At 40.1% G+C, this 22264-nt stretch overlaps 1 protein-coding gene across 1 annotated transcript; it reads left to right on the forward strand.

The window, feature by feature from the left end:
• Positions 1-12490: 12490 nt before the first annotated feature.
• On the forward strand, positions 12491-17244 carry LOC134671733 (pupal cuticle protein 36-like). Its single transcript, XM_063529558.1, has 3 exons — positions 12491-12565; positions 12710-13508; positions 15904-17244. Exons 1-3 carry the CDS (start codon positions 12557-12559, stop codon positions 17094-17096), a joined length of 2001 nt encoding a protein of 666 aa, XP_063385628.1. The 5' UTR covers positions 12491-12556; the 3' UTR covers positions 17097-17244.
• The last annotated feature ends 5020 nt before the right edge of the window (positions 17245-22264 follow it).

Below are 22264 nucleotides of genomic sequence, written 5' to 3' on the forward strand. Positions count from 1 at the left end.
ATATATAGCGAGAAAATGCTGCTAGTATCTTTGGCACTATGCCCTCTTTAGATCAAGATTTTCACTTTTTAATTAGTTAACCTAATAAATGAGTTATACGTTATTTGCTATTAATTTTACTTCTTATACTAAAGGAAATAAGTTGTCCTGTTTTCTGTCTCCAAAAATGTGAAAGAGTGGTAGATTGTTGCATAGGTTTATCGGGCGCCGTGGTAGAATATTCGCGAGTCCAGGGCTATAACCGCGAAAATCGAAGTTCGCAAATTGCGGGCATTTTTCTCTGTCACTCTAATTACGCCTTCTTTGGAGTAAAAGAGAAAGAACCCCGTAATTTACGAATTTCGGTTTTCGCGGTAGCCCCTCAGGTCACCTCCCCAAACGGCACTTTCATTCTTATGAACTAAATAAAACATTTAAGAAATTATGGTTCTTAATCTACCTGCTCAATAGATTTTATTGTATTTGTGGACAAATATTCACATTTCATGTAAGGAGTTTCTTAAGTAGTGGTGGGCAAGATTCGTCAGTCATAAAACGTATCATTTCAGTCATTGTCATAATAGCCATTTTCGAACATCAAAATGCAAATTTCAAGATCCCAATCTCAATCCTAAATCTAGCCAGACAATCCAAAGAGGTCATATTAACACATTTATAAAAATTACTTATTTACTAACAAGGAGTGGCTGGCCACCATCCGACCACCCAGATCATGACAAATGTCTTGACATTCATCATCCATTACCTCTCCATTACTGATTATGATACAACTATTAGGATGACCTCACCAGACAAATTACTCATTTGTATTGCTATCAATAAGTTGAAATAATTTAATTTTTTTTTATGGAGTTTGTTTTTATGAGTACATACCAACAGATTATTAGGTGAGGCCATAATTATTTTTTAAGGCAATTATGTGACAATATATGGGGCTATTTCAGCGTTAAGTTTTTTTTGTGCTTATATAAAGTAGGCTAAATTTCAGAAAATAATTTTAAGTGAGGGAAAGACTATCCTCTCCTGTAGAAAAGAAAACCAAGGCAATCTTTACCATACATAAAATAAAATATATAAGTAAATGATACATATACAGCTTGGCAAAAAAGGGTAGAAATTAAAAAGTGGCAACATTGTAGTGTCGTCCCTTTCAAACCAATTTATGTAAACGGGACGACACTACAGTGTTGCCACTTTTTAATTTCTACTCTTTTTTGCCAAGTTGTACCAGTGTACCTCCTTCTTCTTCTTCCTCGCGTTATCCCGGCATTTTGCCACGGCTCACATGGGAGCCTGGGGTCCGCTTGACAACTAATCCCATGATTTGGCGTAGGCACTAGTTTTTACGAAAGCGACTGCCATCTGACCTTTCAACCCAGAGGGGAAACTAAGCCTTATTGGGATTAGTCCGGTTTCCTCACGATGTTTTCCTTCACCGAAAAGCGACTAGTAAATATCAAATGATATTTCGTACCTACATAAGTTCCGAAAAACTCATTGGTACGAGCCGGGGTTTGAACCCGCGACCTCCGGATTGCAAGTCGCACGCTCTTACCGCTAGGCCACCAGCGCTTACCAGTGTACCTACACTACATATATATGCATAAGAATATAAAGACGAAACATAAAAGCTAATATACACAAAGAATAAACAATTTTAGAGCCAGAAGGGTCATTGTCTCAAACATTTTAGCTCTACATGGTTTCAATTTCGTAATGTCATGATCTCTTTAAGGGAGACGCATAAAAGGGAACAGTTTTTGATAATCATTGGTGATAGCTTGTTAAACAACTTAACCTTGACATGATTGTACCTACCCGTGATCTTGATATAGGTACTTTTAAATAACGTAAAATAAAAAATAAGTTCAAAAACTAAAACCCGACTACTGCAAATCGCGCTCTAAAAAGTATGAAACAAGATAGAATTCTTATCTGAAATTATTAAACAGGAAATATTATAAATGTTATAATTTTTTTAATAAAAAAATACAACGTAATACAGTGAAACCTGGATAAGTGAGATCTCAAGGGGCGAGCAAATTTGTCTCACTTAAAGAGGTTTTCCACTTACCCAGGCTCCCAGTTAGCCAGGTACAAATAAATTTCTGTCTCATTTACAGAGGGTTCCATTAATAGAGGTGAGAATAGAGTATATTTCAGTTATAGAGGTGGTTAATAGGGTATTTAGTAATTATCTTTAAAAATAAATAAGGTAAAATAATCCTTGTCCCTAAATTTTTTTTAGTCTGTTTAAATATTTCTTTGAATTAATTTTGAATGATTCTCCAAACGGATAGATATTTCAAAATTAAATTAAATTTGATACGGACTTCAATGCGTATTAGAAATTTAATAAATGAAAATTTATTTTTTCATGTTACTTATCAAAATTTCAGCTTTCGTTTCGATAGTTTTAACTACTTACATAAATTAACTAAATCAAACTTGAAGTTGTTTAGACACAATTAGGCAAATGCGGAATTTGTGGATTGACTAAGAGTTAGAAAGAATACGGGAATTGTTCAATGAAGTCCAAGTTAGAGAGGTCATAGATTGACGTTATCTCAGATACAGAAGTCAATTCCCTATAAAATTCCAAAAAACAATTAGGAAAATGTAATCTTATAAATATAGTCTCAGTAAAAGAGGTAAAATACACTCTCTGTCTCAGTTATAGAGGTAAATGTGACTATAAAATCACAATAACGAATCCCAGTTATAGAGGTTCGTTTTTTCTCAGTAACAGAGGTAATTCAGTGCTAAGGTGTCGGGACCGCACCATGAGTCCCAGCTATAGAGGTTTCTCACTTATCCAGGTCCCACTTAACCAGGTTTCACTGTATAATTTACTACAATTTTTATATATTTACAGAGATATTCAAAGGATCTCCGTGGTTGTATGCCACGATTATAAACTTTAAAGTAAAGTGGCATACGACCACGGCTATCCTCTGAATCTCTGTAAATATATAAAAAAATGGCATGGAGGCCCTTTCGGCGCCCGGCTTTGGAACGCGTACAGCGTGTCTCGTACGTCGGGCTACGCCCGATTCTTTAAGTATAAGGGCGCCTTCGGCGCCCGGCTTTGGAACGCGTACAGCGTACCTCGTACGTCGGGCTACGCCCGACTCTTTTAGTATGAGGGCGCCTACGGCGCCCGGCTTTGGAACGCGTACAGAGTACCTCGTACGTCGGGCTACGCCCGACTCTTATAGTTTGAGGGCGCCTCCGGCGCCCGGCTTTGAAACGCCTACAGCGTACCTCGTATGTCGGGCTACGCCCGACTCTCTTAGTATGAGGGCGCCTTCGGCGCCCGGCTTTGGAACGCGTCCGGATCCATAAAAAAAGGGTTTGTTTTATGGCAATCCTAAAAATTACGCATTAAACCAAATTATGACTAACGGAAATGTGGACAAACATTACAATGGGAAACAATAGAGAACCCAATGAAATCTATGCATAATTGAGGCATATAAGCGTTCTAATCTCAGGTGTAAACAAATCATCAAATTCCCAAGATCCATAGTTTATGACTGTGATTACTTGGGGCCATTACCCTAATGTCTGGTTTTAAAGCAATCGCTCAATAAAACCGCACCGAGGATCGTACCTTGGGGGACTCCGAGTCGTGAGATGTAATTATTTATCGACATACCTCATTTAGGTATGCTTTCCTAATGTGGCTGAAGAAAATGTCAAAGTTATCATTTTAGTTTGTGAATTTTGATAGGTCTTCAGCTAGGCTAATATGGTCGCCTTTTTATTCTTTGTCAACATGCCTATCACATTCTAATAAGTATGAAAGTGCGAAAGTGACACATGACATGACAAAGTGATAAAAATTCGACCATGATATCCATGCAGATCGACTTTTTTATGATTTAGGAGGCAACCGAGCAGACGAATCACCTGATGGTAAGCAATTAACGTTGCTCATGGACACCAGCAGCACCGGAGGGATTGTAAGTGCGTTGCCGACATTAAGGTGGGAGTAAGCTCCTTTCTTTAAGGTTTAGGATTAGGTACCCTTCTTAATTATGAATATCAGCATATTCTACAATACAATACAAATACTCTTTATTGCATCCCTCAATAAAAAAACAATGCAGAAAGAAAACAGCAACAGAAGCAGAGGTAAATAACAGGCGGTCTTATCGCTAAAAGAGCGATCTCTTCCAGACAAGCTTTAGGTATTCTACCTACCTTTTTCAAAATCAATATGTTCTGTTTCAAAGTATTCAAACTTACTGCATTAATAATTGCAGTAAAAACCTTATTTCACTGCATTAATAATTGAAACCCATAAATTACGGCGCGATTCGGGAAATGATTTAGACATTCACTAGATATGAAATAGTAACGATATGTGACGTTCCACGGCAAAAGGTACCTTATGGCTGCAATAATATTGGAGCTGCGTTAATAATAGCGTAAGCGCCAACCGCCATAGCTTACCTTTTGCTGTGGAATGTCACATATCGTTACTATTTCATATCTAGTGAATGTCTGATTCATTTCCCGGATCGCGCCGTTAGTCAATCTACACTGCCCTACCTTTCCTACGTAGTTAAATTAAATTAATATTAGGATCGTAAACTCGATATAAGGTCAGTCCCTTTCATTCAATACGATTAGCACCTACTTGATATCCTTAACGTGCCGTTACATATCGTTTTCAACACCAGAGGGCCTACCGCGAAATACGAAAAACGAAATTTCGTTATCTACGTCTCTATTGCTCGAATTTGCAAGTGTGGTAGAGACAGATAACAACATTTCGATTTTCGTTTTTCATGGTAAGCGCTTTATAAGATTCGTGCTTCATACATAAATATTATACCTACTTAGACACTGTTGTAAGCCTTTGAGCAACGGGTTTAATAAAACTTTATGAACTATACTATGAGTATTAAAAAAAGACTTTCGAAATATCATCTTATGTGTGTCTGTTTTTTGTCACACCCTATACGGACCGTACGCATTGGAGAGTCTGCCATCTTGTGGCCTGAATCGGAAACATATTCGCACATACATGGCCAAAGCAAGTGCTACTATTTACCGTTCTCGTCGGTACGTTTCCTTGTGCATAGTAGGTTCTGCCATCTTGTGGGCTACATCGGAAGCATAAACGACTATACGAATATACTCGTAATATTTGGATTTTATGGGAATACCTTGTAGATTGGTGCGACCTGGAAAAGGGTTAAAGTTTTCAATTAAAGGCCGATATAAACGGACTGCAACTCGTATGAGATCTGCACGCCGATGTGGCAGTGGGCGTGCAGTCGGCGTGCAGTCGGCGTGTAGATCCCATACAGATTGCAGTCGGGTTGCAGTTTTTACCGGCCCTATGGCTGCTGCTTGACACAACGTTGGCACATCAGCGCAGCGACGCCATTTTCCATAGCGCTGACTAGACGCCGACGCTCGTGTGGGGTCTTTCTAAATCCGTCATTGACCTAAATTTTAAGATTTACTATATATCTACTTCTATCAAACATTCTCACGATATTACAATCAAATTAATTGCAAGTACTAATTAAATGACTACTGGAAATTCGAAAATAGTACTAAATAATAACATTGATAAATGCAATGAATACATTAAAATGATAAACAAACCGACTGCATGATTGAGAGTTGAAATATGTTTGCAATTAAGAAAACGTTTATGGGGTCTGGTGTCTGGTTCAAATTAGGATACCTATTTTTTTTCTGAAGGCGACGGTAGAACGAAGATCAAGTTTGTAATTATGTATATAAAATGGCGGACTTAATGCCTAAAGGCCTACCTAGAAGAAGGAATACCTATAACTCCTATTAGACTTACGAGCTTTTAAAAATTTTATAGAATTTATATAATAATCTAAATAAGTCAATCGAAGGACCGTACCTATGGTTAATATACATCACATGGTCGGTCCCTCATGTCTGAGGATCGTGGTCAGTATCAGGGTTGCATCTGGAGCGGAATGATCTGCCTCCACCGGTTTCTGTCCAACGCGTCTCTGACGACCGTGTAGAAAGCAGAGCGGCTACCGCGAAAACCGAAATTCGCAAATTGCGGGGATCTTTCTTCTTCACTCCAATGGCGTAATAAGAGTGACAGAGTAAAATTCCCGCAATTTGCGAACTTCGATTTTTTCGGTTATAGCCCTGAGGATGACGAGTCTTTAACTAGATCGGTCCATCTTATTCGTGAACGACCGTGTGATCTTCTGCTGTCGGTGTTTCCAACTGCAATCAGTTTTTCCAAACGTGACGATTAAAATCACCTCTGCGCACTGTGCATTGTGAATATGATGTCATCAAATTATGTAAAATATTTGACATAATATCAAATATCCAGAGAGAAAAATGGGGAGTACGTTTGTAGACGAACAAACGAAGTCGTTAATGGTTACTTAAAGCAACTTATAACACAGAGTTTATACGGAAAATGCGGCAAACGGCAAATGTTAATAACTGGACTTGTTTGTTCGCCGCGGACAGTAGGCGCTTGCAAATTGCCCGCGCATGCGTGTATAATGCCTATAATTTTGACAAAAAGCGAAAAATAGTTTAAAATGCCACTAAAATATTAATAACCGTGACTCTTTTCGCGACGGTTTGAAAATTTTGAAAGTTAATAAAAAACGTAGAGTACTTACTCCTAAAATTCAGCACTATTATAGATACATTCGTGTAAAATTACCACTATACAGGGTGATCAATCCAAATGGGTCAGTATGGAGAAGTCAGAAACTATGAGAGTTAGCGAAATCTGTTCTTAGGAACCATGGCTTCGATTTTAGATTTAATAATCATGGCATTCAATTTTTTTTTAAATCTATCATACATAACCGGGATTCGAACCTGGTCAATTATTCTTGCTGTTTGTTTATATGGCAACTTTTAAACTATGCGTGATAGGTGGAGGGTGCTCGAGCAAATATCATAGAGGGCCCCGAGACAAAACAAACTACATTAAAAAAAATTCAAAATGGCCGACTTTTTTTTATTTTTTCAAGTTGGTCCGAGCGCGTTGAGATTTGGCATGCGACGAGCCTGGGGGCCCCAAATTACCATGTCAAAAAATTTTTTGGAAAAATGCAAAATGGCGGCGGACACCGGCAAAGTCAAATTTCCAAGTAGGTTAAGCGAACCCAAAGGGCGAGCTTCAGGCCAGCCGGGAGGCCGAAAGCCAACCCCGATGGAGGGCCGAAGGTCCGGAGCCTCCACCCCGACTCCCAATAGGAAAAGTGTTGGGTCGTGTTTAAGCTCCAACTTCCCCCTCTCGTGTGACGCTTCGGGCCTTCGGCCCTACGCGGAGCTCGGCCTTCGGCCTTCGCAAGACCCGACGCTTCGCCGTCGGACATTCGGCCCGCCGGCTTCGCTCATCAAGACGGTTGACTTGGTAGAACACTTGGAAGTACCGCATTCACGCAGCTCGGCCTTCGGCCTCACGTTTTGGGAGTCGGGGTGGAGGCTCCGGGCCTTCAGCCTTCCGCCGGGGTCGGCCTTCGGTCTCCCGGCCTGAAGCTCGCCCTTCGGGCTCGCTCGCTTAACCTACTTGGATATTTGACTTTGCCCGTGTCCGCCGCCATTTTGGATTTAAAAAAAAAAAATTTGACATTGTAATTTTGGGCCCCTAGGCTCGCCGCATGCCAAATCGCAGCGCGCTCGGACCAACTTGAAAAAATTAAAAAAAAGTCGTCCATTTTGATTTTTTTTAATGTAGTTTGTTTTGCCTCGGAGCCCTCTATGATATTTGGTCGAGCACCCCCCACCTATCACGCATCGTTTAAAAGTTGCCATACAAACAAACAACAAGAATATTGACCATGTTCGAATCCCGGTTATGTATGATAGATTTAAAAAAAAATTCAATGCCATTATTATTAAATCTAAAATCGAAGCCATGGTTCCTAAGAACAGATTTCGCTATCTCTCATAGTTTCTGACTTCTCCATACTGACCCATTTGGATTGATCACCCTGTATAACTACAGAAATTATATCATTATATTTATTACCTATTTACATTGCTCGTAGTTCTTAATTACGTCTAAAAAATCTCAACATTAATCCAAAAAATAATCATAATGAGAGCGTTGATGTCTTTTGCTCTACCATTTACTTAAAGGGCGTACCGTGAAAACCGAAATTCGACCTTTCTCTTTTACTCCAATGAAGGCATAATTAGAGTAACAGAGAAAGATGCCCGCAATTTGCGAACGTCGATTTTCGATACGAACAGAACGGTAAAATAAAAATAAAGAATATTTTTTAGGGTTCCGTACCCAAAGGGTAAAACGGGACCCTATTACTAAGACTTCGCTGTCCGTCCATCCGTCCGTCCGTCTGTCACCAGGCTGTATCTCACGAACCGTGATAGCTAGACAGTTGAAATTTTCACAGATGATGTATTTCTGTTGCCGCTATAACAACAAATATTAAAAACAGAATAAAATAAAGCTTTAAATGGGGCTCCCATACAACAAACGTGATTTTTGCCCAAAGTTAAGCAACGTCGGGAGTGGTCAGTACTTGGATGGGTGACCGTTTTTTTTTTGCTATTTTTGTTTTTTTTTTGCATTATGGTACGGAACCCTTCGTGCGCGAGTCCGACTCGCACTTGCCCGGTTTTTTTTTAATGAACTCCCATGGAGTATGAAGTAGGCTGTGATCTGACCGCCGCGCCGCTGTCAGTTTCGAAATTGCCCCGCGGATCGAAGATGATAGCATAACGCATAACAAAGGCGAACTATTAACCTATTACAGTTTCGTACAGTCAACTATAATAATATGTAGGTACAGTCAACGGTCAAAATATGGGTGTACAAATAATTTCAAAAATATGTCCCATAACTCTTATGTCAGTGAATTAAGAACTATGGGACATATTTTTGAGTAAGTTGTCTACACCCATATTTTTACCGTTGACTGTACCTATAGACAACGCAACCGGCCAGGCAAAAATTTACAATTTACAGGGGCCCGTTTCACCTTGGTGACAATTGATCAACAACAACGATGGTACAGTCGGCAGCAGAAGCGAAGCGGACCAGCCCAGGTGTTCAAAATGATCTTGACGCGATTTTATTGTTAAGAGAATAAGAGCGTGTCGAGGTAATTTTGAACACCTCGCCCGCTCAGCACCTTCTGCTGCTGACTGTACCTAGCGTCAATATTTACTTGTTGGACCAGCAATGTCAATTGTCAATGTTATTCTCTATGCATCTCACTCGTACTGGCATATTAGCGAAATGTATAGAAAGTAAGTTACGCAGACGTTAGCGAATATGGGCCCGATTCGGATTTTGAAATAGACATCTATTAGATATCTTTTAGACATCACCAAGATACGATAACGATATGTTTAAGATCTAACCTGTCAAATATGACATTTGCGCGATTCTGGGGTCCTCTTGAACGATTTCCACAGGATATGACATAGTGATCCAATTCACATCTAATAGATATCTTACTCTACCTAACGTAAAAGTGATATTGGTTGCCCGAATTGTGCTGCAAAAGAGAACTAGTTGATATCTAAACAATAACGTATCTAGAATGGAGCTAGTACGTGTCGTATCTTGTGAATATCTTGAAGTTCGAATACGGCAGTCTGTCAGTGTCAAGTCAAACTGGTGATAGCCGTACAGGTGTAGATCCTACACTAGCGATGTTACTTATCTTAAGAGCCAACAGGAGTAGTCATTCCTCCATACAAACGTACTCCTCGTTTTCCTCCGTGGTTTTTGAAGCTAGAGCAATGATTTTTTCAACACAGATTAATATTATTATTATCTGTGTCGGACCGTTTTGCTTTTTTTGATATTTTTGTTTTTTAAGGCGCTAGAGCCATTCAAAAATGGCCAAAATGGCATAATTGACTATGCCGCAATGAGAGGCGTGGTATTCAAAACTGATATCAATTAGCCAAAAAAGCAAAACGGTCCGACAGAGATAATTTCATAATCATTTAGATTTCCAAATTTGGTTACGATTGGTTAAGGTTTGGAGGAGGAAACAGAGGAGTACGATACCTCGATTTTTGAGATTTTTACGCGGGGTTTTTCGCCTTGTCCTTATCGCACTAGTTTTAGGAGCCGCTTCCGTTAGCGAGACGGGGTATATTTACCTAAAATATTTAAAACTCAGCTCCTGTTTCGTCTTAATAAATGTTACTTATTTATATGTTATGATATCATGTCACAAACAAAAACAGCTAAATTATTCAATTATAATCTCATAACAGTCATTACACGTCAAGTTAACCAGAGATCTGACCTCAGAGTACACTTAAACCCTGATTTTAATACTGTTCGCATTTTTGCACAACATGCTCTCAATGCACGTACCAAATTATTACCCATTTTCAACCTTATTTCAAAGGCCATAAGGTCCATCAGTGGTTAATTAAAGTGATACTGTTTGCACATAATTGCGTCCTTGCACTTGTCGGGTTGTCAATTTTTTTGCCCAACGCACGTTTGCACTGAGTTTTTAATTTTTATAATTTGACCCCTGCGTAATTTTGCTTAAGATCCTGGGGTATATTCTCCAATGCGCTAAAGATGGATTTTAATTGGTTGGAGTATTGGTTAGTACGCTGAAGTAATTTTTTTGTGAGCACATTGAAAAGTGGCACAAAACAAAATGAAATGCGACTTAATTTAAGTGAGTAGGTAAGTAAGATCATTATCATCATCATATCAGCCAGAGGACGTCCACTGCTGGACATAGGCCTCATCATGAAGTAAGCTTTATTTGCATTAAATGTGGTTAACAAAGGTCTTAAGTTTTTTAATTTTAAAAGGATTACATCTAGCTCATTTAACACGCTCATTGCGGCACCGGGCCGAAAGACCTGGGCTATTAACCGCGAAAATCGAAGTTAGCAAATTGCGGGGATTTTCCTCTATCACTTTAATTGCGCCTTCATTGGAGTAAAAGAGAAAGATCCCCGCAATTTCCGAATTTCGGTTTTCTAGGTAGTCGCTCTGATACAAAGTTTGGTTAATTACGAGTTACGAATAAGCAGCATACAAAATATACATTTTTGCCTGCCTTAAATCTAAAATATCTTACTATTTACAGATAACAGCATGCAACATGTACTCATATTGGACATGTATTTAATTAAATCCGAATTTAATTGGGTGTCGCAGAATGCAGACCCCGGTCACGTCACAAAAAAGCTCGTAAACATACACACGCACACACACACAAGAAAAAACACATGCGCACGCGCAAATAATTAGTCTATCGGAGTAATATCGATCGGGAGGTTTTGAAACGACGCACACAAGCAACTGTTAAGGGGACGAACGCAATGTGGAGTTTTTTATTGCAATTTTTTTAGTGCCAGGATAAATTTCTGTTAGGAAAAGTAGAATAGATTTATATTTAATTTAATGTTCACCGGTGAATTACATGTAATTTATATGATATGCCTAAATACAATTTGTAGGTAATTATATCATTAAAAAAAAACTAATAATAAAAACCATTGAATTATTTAGAGGCAAAAATAAAGTGTGGCAAAAAAAAAAATAAAGGCAAAAAATATTAATTGTGTTCATATTAAGGAAAGTAAAATGAATTACATTTTGCTTATCATATAAAAACTACGATAGTAACGTGTATGTTATTAGCAGAGCTCGGATAGGGTGAGCTATTTGCCTTATAATTTGACATGTCTTATGTCATATATAAGGCAAATAGCTCACCCTATCCGAGCTCTGGTTATTAGCAAACACTGCTTTGATACATAAACTTCAAATTGTTTCTTGTTTTGCCAAATTAAGTCTTAACAAAAAGTTTTTTTCTATATTTATGTTAAAGAAAACCACTACCTACCTAACCTACCTATTATTTTTAGGGTTCCGTACCCAAAGGGTAAAACGGGACCCTATTACTAAGACTTCGCTGTCCGTCCGTCCGTCCGTCCGTCCGTCCGTCCGTCCGTCTGTCTGTCACCAGGCTGTATCTCACGAACCGTGATAGCTAGACAGTTGAAATTTTCACAGATGATGTATTTCTGTTGCCGCTATAACAACAAATACTAAAAACAGAATAAAATAAAGATTTAAGTGGGGCTTCCATACAGCAAACGTGATTTTTGACCAAAGTTAAGCAACGTCGGGCGTGGTCAGTACTTGGATGGGTGACCGTTCTCTTTTTGCATTATTTCCGTTTTTTTTTTGCTTTATGGTACGGAACCCTTCGTGCGCGAGTCCGACTCGCACTTGCCCGGTTTTTTTTTCTGTTATGCTACTTTAAATATATCTACTTATAAGATATTAATTACATAATATATTCTTTATTCGGCTATTAAAACTTAACGCTCTCATAAAATATGAAGGCAATAAATTAAACACACAATAAAATTAACTTATTATTTCGACGAAGTCGAACGCACTCTTAACTAGGAATCTTCGGCAGTCAAAGGTTAGGACCGTGAGTAAAGCTTTAAGTAACTCGATGTGAACGACGTTACTCCATATAAATAGGATGAGATCCATCAGACGAGCACATTCAATCCCATCCGTCCACACAGCTTAGACATGAAGCTGGTAATTGTAACAATTTAAACCCTAACACAAAGCAACAAGCTTCAATTTCCGTAATTGGTCTACTAGACAAATTACAGTTTTAATCTTGACCTGCCCATCCTTTGACCTTTCACGGAAAAATCACGTGTTTTTTTCTGCTTTCAGATTATAGTCCTATCCCTTATAGCCTTCGGCTATGCTGCGAAGTTGGATAGGACGTATTTACCACCTCCTGGTGCTGCGACTGCCGGGGGAAGCCCTGGGTCCTTAAGCGCCCCTGGTCAGAGCTTTGGGCAGCAGGCTCCAGGATTCCAAGGATCTCAGTCTCAGGGACCTAGCCAGGCCGGCCCTGGCTTTGGTGGATCATCTGGATTTGGGCGTCCTGGATCTAACCAGCCTTCTGGACCTGCTGGATTTGGCAACACTGGATCATCAGGATTTGGACATGGATCAAACCAGCCTTCTGGATCAGGATTCGGACCTGAATCCAACCAGCCTTCCGGACCTGGATTTGGTAGCAACGCTGGTTCATTCGGCCGTCCTTCTGGACAGGCTGGGCCTCAGGCCTTCCAGCCTGCCGCCACTGGTGTACAACCTCCTTCCCAGTTTGGTTTTGCGCAAAATGGACCTCAGCAGCCTGAGCGGCCTCAAGCCGCCGCCGATAGGAACGCTGAAATCCTCCGATACGATAACCAGAATGATGGTGAAACCTTCTCGTACAACTTTGAGACTTCGAACGGCATTTCTGCTGAGGAGTCAGGAGTAGCCACCAACGGTGTTCAGGCTCAAGGTGGTTTCTCTTACACGGGTGACGACGGCCAGTTCTACAAGATCTCGTACACCGCTGATGAGAACGGATATCTGCCCCAGGGTGACCATCTGCCTACTCCTCCCCCTATTCCTGATGAGATCCTGAGGTCCATTGAGGAGAACGCGAGGGCTGCTGCTGCTGGGACTCAAGAAGGTAAGATTTTACTATTTTTTTTTATAACAAACATAATTACTGGCGATTGATGTTGATGTAGCTCACTTGTTTTTGTATGTACCTAATACCTAATTATAGTCTTAGAGACCTAGATCAATTTTGTTACAAAACCTAGGTACCTAAGAGCGCGAAGTTTAATACCTATTCAGCAGTTCAAAGAATCGCTTTGTGCGAAAAATGCTTTTAGGAATATTTACTTGTATCAAGACTATCGGCGCGATTTAAGAAATGAATTAGAGATTCACTAGATATGAAATAGTAAAGATAATATCTTTACTTCTTTCTTTTTTTTTATAGGTGCCTGGCGCCTTTTATGCGCTAACTATTTACTTACCTAATGTAAATAAATACACGTACAAACAGCAACATTGTGGTGTTCGTGTAGGACCTTATTACAAAAGGCATAAGGTCCACCGATGTACAGTTAACAGTCTGGGCGATTGGTACAGTAAATAATCGATACATTTGCGTAGGTATGCGTGATTCGTTTAACTAAATTCCAATCATAAGAAATCAGTTCTGATCGTTACTGTAAAGTAAACATTCGTGTAGATTTAATTATAAACGTGCCTATCAAATTATTTCTAATTAAAACATCAATCAAGGAAGATCATTGGCGAGGAAATAAGAACCTTCTTATTTTTCGTGCGAAGGGTTAAAGATTTTAACCCTTCGCACGCGATTTAATGTTGTGGGTAATTATAATGTTAAATAGTATACGTTTGCTCTAGACTTAGGTACGCATTTTTAATAATAAGCTGGTACTTTTTTAAAGTATTTAAATAATTGTTAATGCAATCGCATCTCAGCAGTAGGTATTTGTGCAATGCGGAAAGTTTCACGAAAGTTCCATAGCTCTCGGAAATTTCAGAAAAAAACATAGGATATAAAGGAAACTTTCATTTTGGAAACTTTGATCCTCATACAAAAACATGAGAAGTGTCCGAAATTTTTCAATGTGGAAATTTCATAATTTTTTTACACCTTCCGACGTCATATTAGCAGCAGTATCTAGTTCTCGAAGTTTGTGGTCCATAAAAATCCTTAAACTTATATATTAACCTCACGACTTGTGTGACTTCCCGAGTAATAGTAAAATGCGATGATTTTCGCATTGTACAGTCACGAATCTTATTACAAAACGTTATTTGCAACATCAGTAACATAGTAATTTGCCATCTGTTGTCATATACCGAAGCTATTATTTCTAATGAGTATATTCCAAGGATGACTCAAGCTAGACCGGCCGGGACCGGGCCGGAGCTTACGGCGCTCCGTTTTCTATGGAAAGCACCGCGTGATCACCGATCAGCCGTCATAGAAGATGACATGTCGGACGCGTCGGCCCAGGGCTATAACCGCGAAAATCGAAGTTCGCAAATTGCGGGCATTTTTCTCTGTCACTCTAATTACGCCTTCATTGGAGGAAAAGAGAAAGATCCCCGCAATTTGCGAATTTCTGTTTTCGCGGTAGCCCCTCATGCAGGCCTCATCCTGAAAATGGTCGAGGAAAAAATAAGTGTTACAAATTACAGTTTGAACATCACTGCACCTTGTAAAACAAAGTCCCCCGCCGCGTTTGTATGTTTCTGTGTTCGTATGTTCGCGATAAACTCAAAAACTACTGAACGGATTTTCATGCGGTTTTCATCAGCAGGTCGCTAATATTATGGCTCCTCTACACGATGGGGCAACGCCGGCCATTCCAAGGGACGCATTTATACGTTAGAGGGAGCAAGTGATATTGCTATCTCATTCTACCACATGGCTGCGACCCTTGGAGTGGCCGGCGTTGGCCCATCGTGTAGAGGAGCCATTAAACAAAATTCACTGTTACTGGCGACAAACTCGATAATGTTTTATATTTTAATACAAAGTTGATCATATATTTCAAACAGAAAGTAAATTAACTTTTAGATGTTGTAAGAGGCATGCTAAGTTTGATCGACTGTATTGTTCTTAGATTTTGTGTTGATGGTGTTGACAGTATTGTTCTTAGTGTTCGCTTGATAGCGTGTATTCAAAGAAGGCATTAAGATTGCACATGTTCATAAGTTTTAGAGCAGGTATATTCACCTTCAATAATATGTTACACAACGAAGGCCGCAAAAATATCTGACACAATCTTATTTGTAGAGCCATAAGTACGTGTCACATATTTTTGCGGCCTTCGAATATCTGTCTGCCACCCCGGAATACATTTCCAATACAATTGTGGATCTGTCTCAAGAAACCTCAATTTTATAGCATAAACTTTAATTTTACTGCCACACAAAATATGATGATTTCACTAGATGATTTTGATATAAAATCTTCAAACGTAAGTTATGTAAAGATGTTTATAAATGTCTAATGCATTTTTATTACTCAACAGGTGCCTACAACCCTGAAGAAGACAACGCTCCGGTATACAACGCTCCCTCCTTCAACCAAGGTCAACAGTTCGGCGGTTCTACCGGCTTCGGACCCTCTGGCTCTGCTGGTCCATCTGGACCTCAGACCGGTTTCAACCAGGGCTCGACCCAAGGAAGTGCTGGCCCATCTAGACCCCAGGGATCCGGTTTCAACCAGGGCTCGACCCAAGGAAGTGCTGGACCATCTAGACCCCAGGGACCCGGTTTCGGTTCCGGCTCGACCCAAGGAAGCCAAGGTTTTGGCCAAGGACCTCAAGCCCAATCAGCCTTCAACGGAAATGGCAACCAAGGATTCTCTGGCCAACGTGCTCAGGGTCAAACCGGCGGTCAGGCTGGATATGATTACTCCAGGCCCCAGAATCAGGGTCGTCAGCCTAATGGAAACGCTAACGCTATACCTTCTGGACCCTTCAAGCCTTCAGGCGCTCAGAACCAGGCCAGGCCCTTCCCAGGACAGAACCAACCGAGCCAGCCCTCAGGTCAAGCCAGACCCTTCTCAGGGCAAAACCAGCCGTCTGGCCCAGCTTCGAACCAGAGACAATACTTGGCTCCTGAATCTCAGCAGCGTCAACCTGGAAACCAAGGATCTGCTCCTCAGTCGTTCAACCAAGGTCCCCAAGGTCCCCGAAGCCAAGGCCAGGGCCCTGCCCAATTCAACCAGAACCAAATTGGATCTGGATCGCAGCCTAACCGTGGACCATCTAACTTTGGCCAGAACCGCCCTTCCAACCAGCCATCACAAGGATCCCCAGCTCAGAGAGGCCCCCAGGGTCCGCAAGGCCCGAGAGCTCAGGGCAACACTCCACAAGATGGCTACGAATACAACCGACCTCAAAACGCTTTTAACGCTGGCAGCCAATCTAGGCCTCAGGGTCCTAATGCTTCAAGACCTCAAGCTGCTTTCCCTGGCTCAAGTTCTCAAGGTCAACCTGGATTCCCTGGTGCTTCAAGCCAGACTGGTTTCCCGGGTGTCCAAGGGCAAGGTGCGTTCCCTGGCTCCAACCGCCCAGCGGCCCAAGGACCTCAAGGCTTCCCTGGTTCCCAGGCTCCCAGAGGTCAGGGACAGCAACCCCAAAGGCCTTCTAATCAGGAAACTTTCGGAGGACCAAGGCAACCACCCAGCTTCAGCCCTGAAGAAGGATACAAATACTAAGTAGCCAAAGGACGTTAGCTCATATGAAAGCGGCATTAGAAAATATACAAAAAAAGTTACTCTGTACGTAGTTTTATGTTGTACATAGTAAGTTTAATGTTTTGTCACTGTGTGATAGAAGGGAAATAAATTATGCAATTTTTCGAAAGCGAAAACTTTTCTTTTTTAACTCTCCCGTGTTTCACCTTCACCCTGTATGCACAATTGCCATGAGAAATTAAAATAGTCAAAAATTGTAGAGTCAGACCCAAAAAAGCCTGCAGCTGATTTGATAGCCCACGCAGTGCAAGTGTCATTTATACGTCATAATTTCATAGAAGTTTGACGTTAATAATATCACTTTCACTGCGTGGGCTATCAAATCCGCTGCAGACTATTCTTGGTCTGACTCTATGTAATTACAGACAGCAGATTTTTCAGATGTCAAATAAAATAAAATATATTCAGATAAAGGCGGTTTATGAAAAAGATTAAAAAAAGCCCTAAAAATCTTTAAAAAAATACTTAGATAGGTATTAAAATTCAATTAATCAAAATAAATATGTTAATGTGTCGAAAAAACCTTATTTAACCAGGAAAACATAATTAAGGTCAAAAAAATTCAAGATCCTAACAATTGAGACATCCTGGTTTACAAAACATGTCAGATTTCATAGCTGTCAATCTTTGGCAATACACACCGTATTAGCTGCCCTGACATTTTAACCAACAGTCAAAAATAATGGTAGCCTACAAAAACTATATAATTAGTGTCCAACTCATCAAAGATTCACACGCGTGGGTTTAAGTGGTCTGTTTCGGGCTATCATAGTTAAACGAGTAGTATACTTCAAGTAGATGATAGTACACGCAATCTGTAAAGTGATAGGTACGCTATGTAAGTACAGTGCACGCTAAAAAAATTCTGTAATTATAAAAGAAAAAGTTTTGTATCTCGTGATTTTGGTAAGTTAATTAGAGTTAGTCTTTCTTAAGATTTTCTTAAAGTTTATAAGTGTATAAATGTAAATTTCATAGAAGTTTGACGTCTAAAATAACACTTGCACTGCGTGGGCTATCAAGATCTCTACAGACTTTTGTTGGTCTAACTCTAACATGTCCCGAACATTGAACATGTTTATTAGAAAAGTTTTTTATTGGCATAAATACCTACAGAAGTAGACAGGTGTCTAGGTATTTAGGTAGGTACCTACCTAAGTACCTAGACACCTGATACAAACTCAAGAAAACTCTCAATCAAGATACTCTAAAAATTCGAATATCTTTTTTAAAAATATAATTTACGCGCCAGATATAGGTAAATCAAAAGCATAAACGTTATTAGAGTTTGCACGGAAAGAGAAGAGCCGTGGAATGTATGGGGCCCAATCCATTCCACTCTTCTTTTTCCAAACAGACTCTAAACCTTCAGTCTTGACCGTTATACGTTGCCCAAAGTTTAAGCAACGCTAGATCAAGTAACATTGACTTTAGATATGAGACATCCTACTTCTTTCAATAAACTTTGACCATCAACCACACTTATTTAAGCGAGCAATTATACCTTATGTACACGCAGTAAGGTAGGTAATGTAATGTTTAATGGTCAGTTAAAGATAATTGAGATGGTGTGAAGAGGGCTTAATACCGGTAATCATATCGGCCGTACAAATTACTCCGTTTAAATGTGATTATAATACAGCTAATGAGAGTGTTATGAAACAGCGTATCGTTTTGTATGCTGTAAAAAGGATAATTCAATTATGTTTTTGTTTGTATTCAAGTGGCATGTTATATGTTATTTGTAAATAATTGGTAGGAAAATGACCGCCATATATAGGATGGCTAAAAATAACTGCATTCCCGTTGCTAGGGAGGTTTTGGGATTATACTGAGCAACTTTTAGTACGGGACCAACCCCTAATCGGAAAAAAATTTGGCTGTTTTGGCGTTATGTAAACCATTTGGGCTGGTGCATTTTCTATGGGAGGGTAATTATATTTTTCATTTTTAGGGTTCCGTACCTCAAAAGGAAAAAATCGGAACCCTTATAGGATCACTCGTGCGTCTGTCTGTCTGTCCGTCTGTCACAGCCTATTTTCTCGGAAACTACTGGACCAATTGAAATTTGGTACACATATGTAAATTAGTGACCCAAAGATGGACATATTTTTTTTTATATTTTTAAAATACATAGGTTCGAAGTTATTTAAGAAAATAGCCAAAAAATTAGCATTCCCCCCTTTATTTCCGAAACTAACTGGGTCTAAAATTTTGAAAAAAATACTCAAAATAGTTCTTTACCTATAGATGACAGGAAAACCTATTAGAAATGTGCAGTCAAGCGTGAGTCGGACTTATGTACGGAACCCTAGAAACGCGAGTCCTACTCGCTCTTGGCCGGTTTTTGTACTAAATCTATATGTAAACAGGCCATAATTCAAGTGTACACGCTCGTAGGGGCCTTATCAGAAAAAAAATATTATCTCCGAAATGGAGTTAATTAGAATGCCGGTCTCTTTGAGAAAGTTACTTGATTTAAGCTCAGAAGCGGTATATAACTCGCATTTTTATCATTTGTCATGCCATGGGTCACTTTACACTTACATATTTGTAAGAACGTGACAGGCATGGTGACAATTGATAAATAGGCTTATAAAGGGTCCCTGTCATTGTAAATTTACCGCTATCTATCGACACACGATTAAAACTACAAATTAAAATATAAAAAAAAAATTAATATAAAGAGCCGACCATCTTAGACCTACTACAGGAATGCACCCTTGAAATTAACGAAAAAAAATCACGCTGTATATAGAGTCGCACGCGGGAACGCAAGTCATGCTAACCCATCTGAACTCATCTAGGTGGTCTATAGGTTCAGTAAATGCTACTAGTAACCTAACCATTAGTTTTACGGACGGGGCCATCCATTCTGTTTACTACGAAATCAGTAAGTTATCTGCCCTATTTCTTGTTAAGAAATTATTTGCTCGCTTTTATCATAGCAATCATCATGAAGCTCTGTATTTGTTAAGGATTAACCAAGATAAACAATAATGATAAGTGTTATTAGCAATTTATCAAAAAGTATTATTGGAGAAAAGTATACATACACTACTACTTATCTACTACTAATATAATCTTTAAGAAAGTGATTTTTAGGATTCCGTTACTCAAAAGGAAAAAGCGGAACCCTTATAGGATCACTCGTGCGCCAGTCCGTCTGTCGGTCTGTCGGACCATTCCCCGCCCCTATATCTCCGAAACTATACTGGGTCTAAAACTTTGAAAAAATAAATATACAATATAGATCTTCACTTGTAAATTTGTACGTAAGTGTGAAGAGGCAACAAGCTTTGGTACGAATTGGGATTCGAAGTTTCGAATCGACTATATAGGTAATTACCCCCCAGTTTGAAAACTTTGGAAGTCGCACGGCTACCAGCGCTCACCGTACAACAGAGTATTGTCTGTCTGTCAGCTTTATCAGGAAGATACGCAAAAACCTTTACCTTATCAAATTCATTATCCAAGATAAGTAGCTGTCAGTAGGCGCACGCGCATACTGTGTTATTCCCATCGCTTGCGCGAGTTACAGTGAATGGAGTTCTTAATCGAATTAACGCCACTTGCACCATCCCACTAACCCGGGGTTAAACGGTCAAACCGTTAACCCAGTGTCAAATTGTACTGGTAACCATGGTAACTCCAGGTTTATCCGGTTAACACCGGGTTAGTGAATGATGCAAGTGGCCCTTAGTATAATAATGGTGCATATATTATCTCAACAGTTGGCAGAATTACTGCAGCAGTATTGCAGCATAAAATTACTGGCGACTGCATTACTGCCGCAAATGTCAAATGCCGTCGTCAAACTTCTATGAAGTATAAATAACACTTGCACTATGTATGCTATCAAAGTCGTTGCAAACTTTTCTTAGTCTAACTCTAAGTTGCATCCAAAAAAAATCAAAATCAAAATTTGTGTTGCGGGCCTAGTTTTTGACATTTACTTACTGCAGCAGCTTAGTAGTCAGAATCAGAATAGTACCTTTAGACAATCCTAGAGGGCCTACCGCTAACCACGTTCGACGTGTTGCCTCTCTGTCGCACTTGTAAATTCGTACGTAAGTGTGACAGGGAGGCAACACATCGAACGTGATTCGCGGTAGACCCTCTGGCTCGTTCAGCGATCGGAATTAGACGTCGGACAATTGCAACAAATTACAATTATGCACGCACAGTTTGCGAATATCGATCTTTTGATGACCAACGAAGCTTTTGGGATATATTCTAATGGACATTAGAGTCGAGAGTTCCAGTTGACCACTATTTGCCACTACCTATACGGTGACACGCAATGACCCAAAGTGAGTCCTAGCCTCCGACACCAGAGGGCCTACCGCGAACCACGTTCGACGTGTTGCCTCCCTGTCACACTTACGTACGAATTTACAAGTGAGACAGAGAGGAAACACGTCGAACGTGGTTCGCGGTAGGCCACCAGATCACGCCATGCCTCTCGGTCCTGTGATAACTCTCGCCAGTCCCAACGACCGAGATTGTGCTGGTCTTGAGCTACTACGTCGTTCCTGCGGTACCGTAGACCGGGGTGACTTTGGAAAATTTGGGGTTACTTTGATAGATTTAAAACGGCCAAAGAATTACCATTATTCATTATTTACTGAAAATGTTCCTGTAACTAGTTAGATTCTATATACTTATTCATATTCACCAACTGTAAAAAATCGCGCATCAATATATATTATGGCTTAAAAACTAGAATTTAAAGCCGCCCCTGCATTTGAAAGTCACCCCGTTCCACCGTACTTAGTAAGTCCAATCGGGCGTCTCCCATTTGGTTGTCCCAAGTACGCTCTCTTAACGGCACGATCCTCTCCCATTATCTAAGTCTCCGAGCCACTGAAGCCTAACCGCTTCACCCTTATTGGTTAAATTAATTAAGGTTTCAGTCAGATTGGTTTATCTAAGCGTTTAACTCAGCTGCTGTTACCAATGTAACGATCTAAGGGGTCTTCAAACTTTTTCACCTGAGGGCCTTGTTGCGCCTCAGAATTTTCGCGCGGGCCAACGTCTTGGTGCGTGTCTGGTTGCTGCTGCCAGGGCTGAACCCCTGGAGCCTGGCTCCCGCGGGCCGGACAGTTTGGGTGTTGGCGGGCCGGATT

Source organism: Cydia fagiglandana, chromosome 16, assembly GCF_963556715.1.
Source record: "Cydia fagiglandana chromosome 16, ilCydFagi1.1, whole genome shotgun sequence".
NCBI classification, from domain to species: Eukaryota; Metazoa; Arthropoda; class Insecta; order Lepidoptera; family Tortricidae; genus Cydia; species Cydia fagiglandana.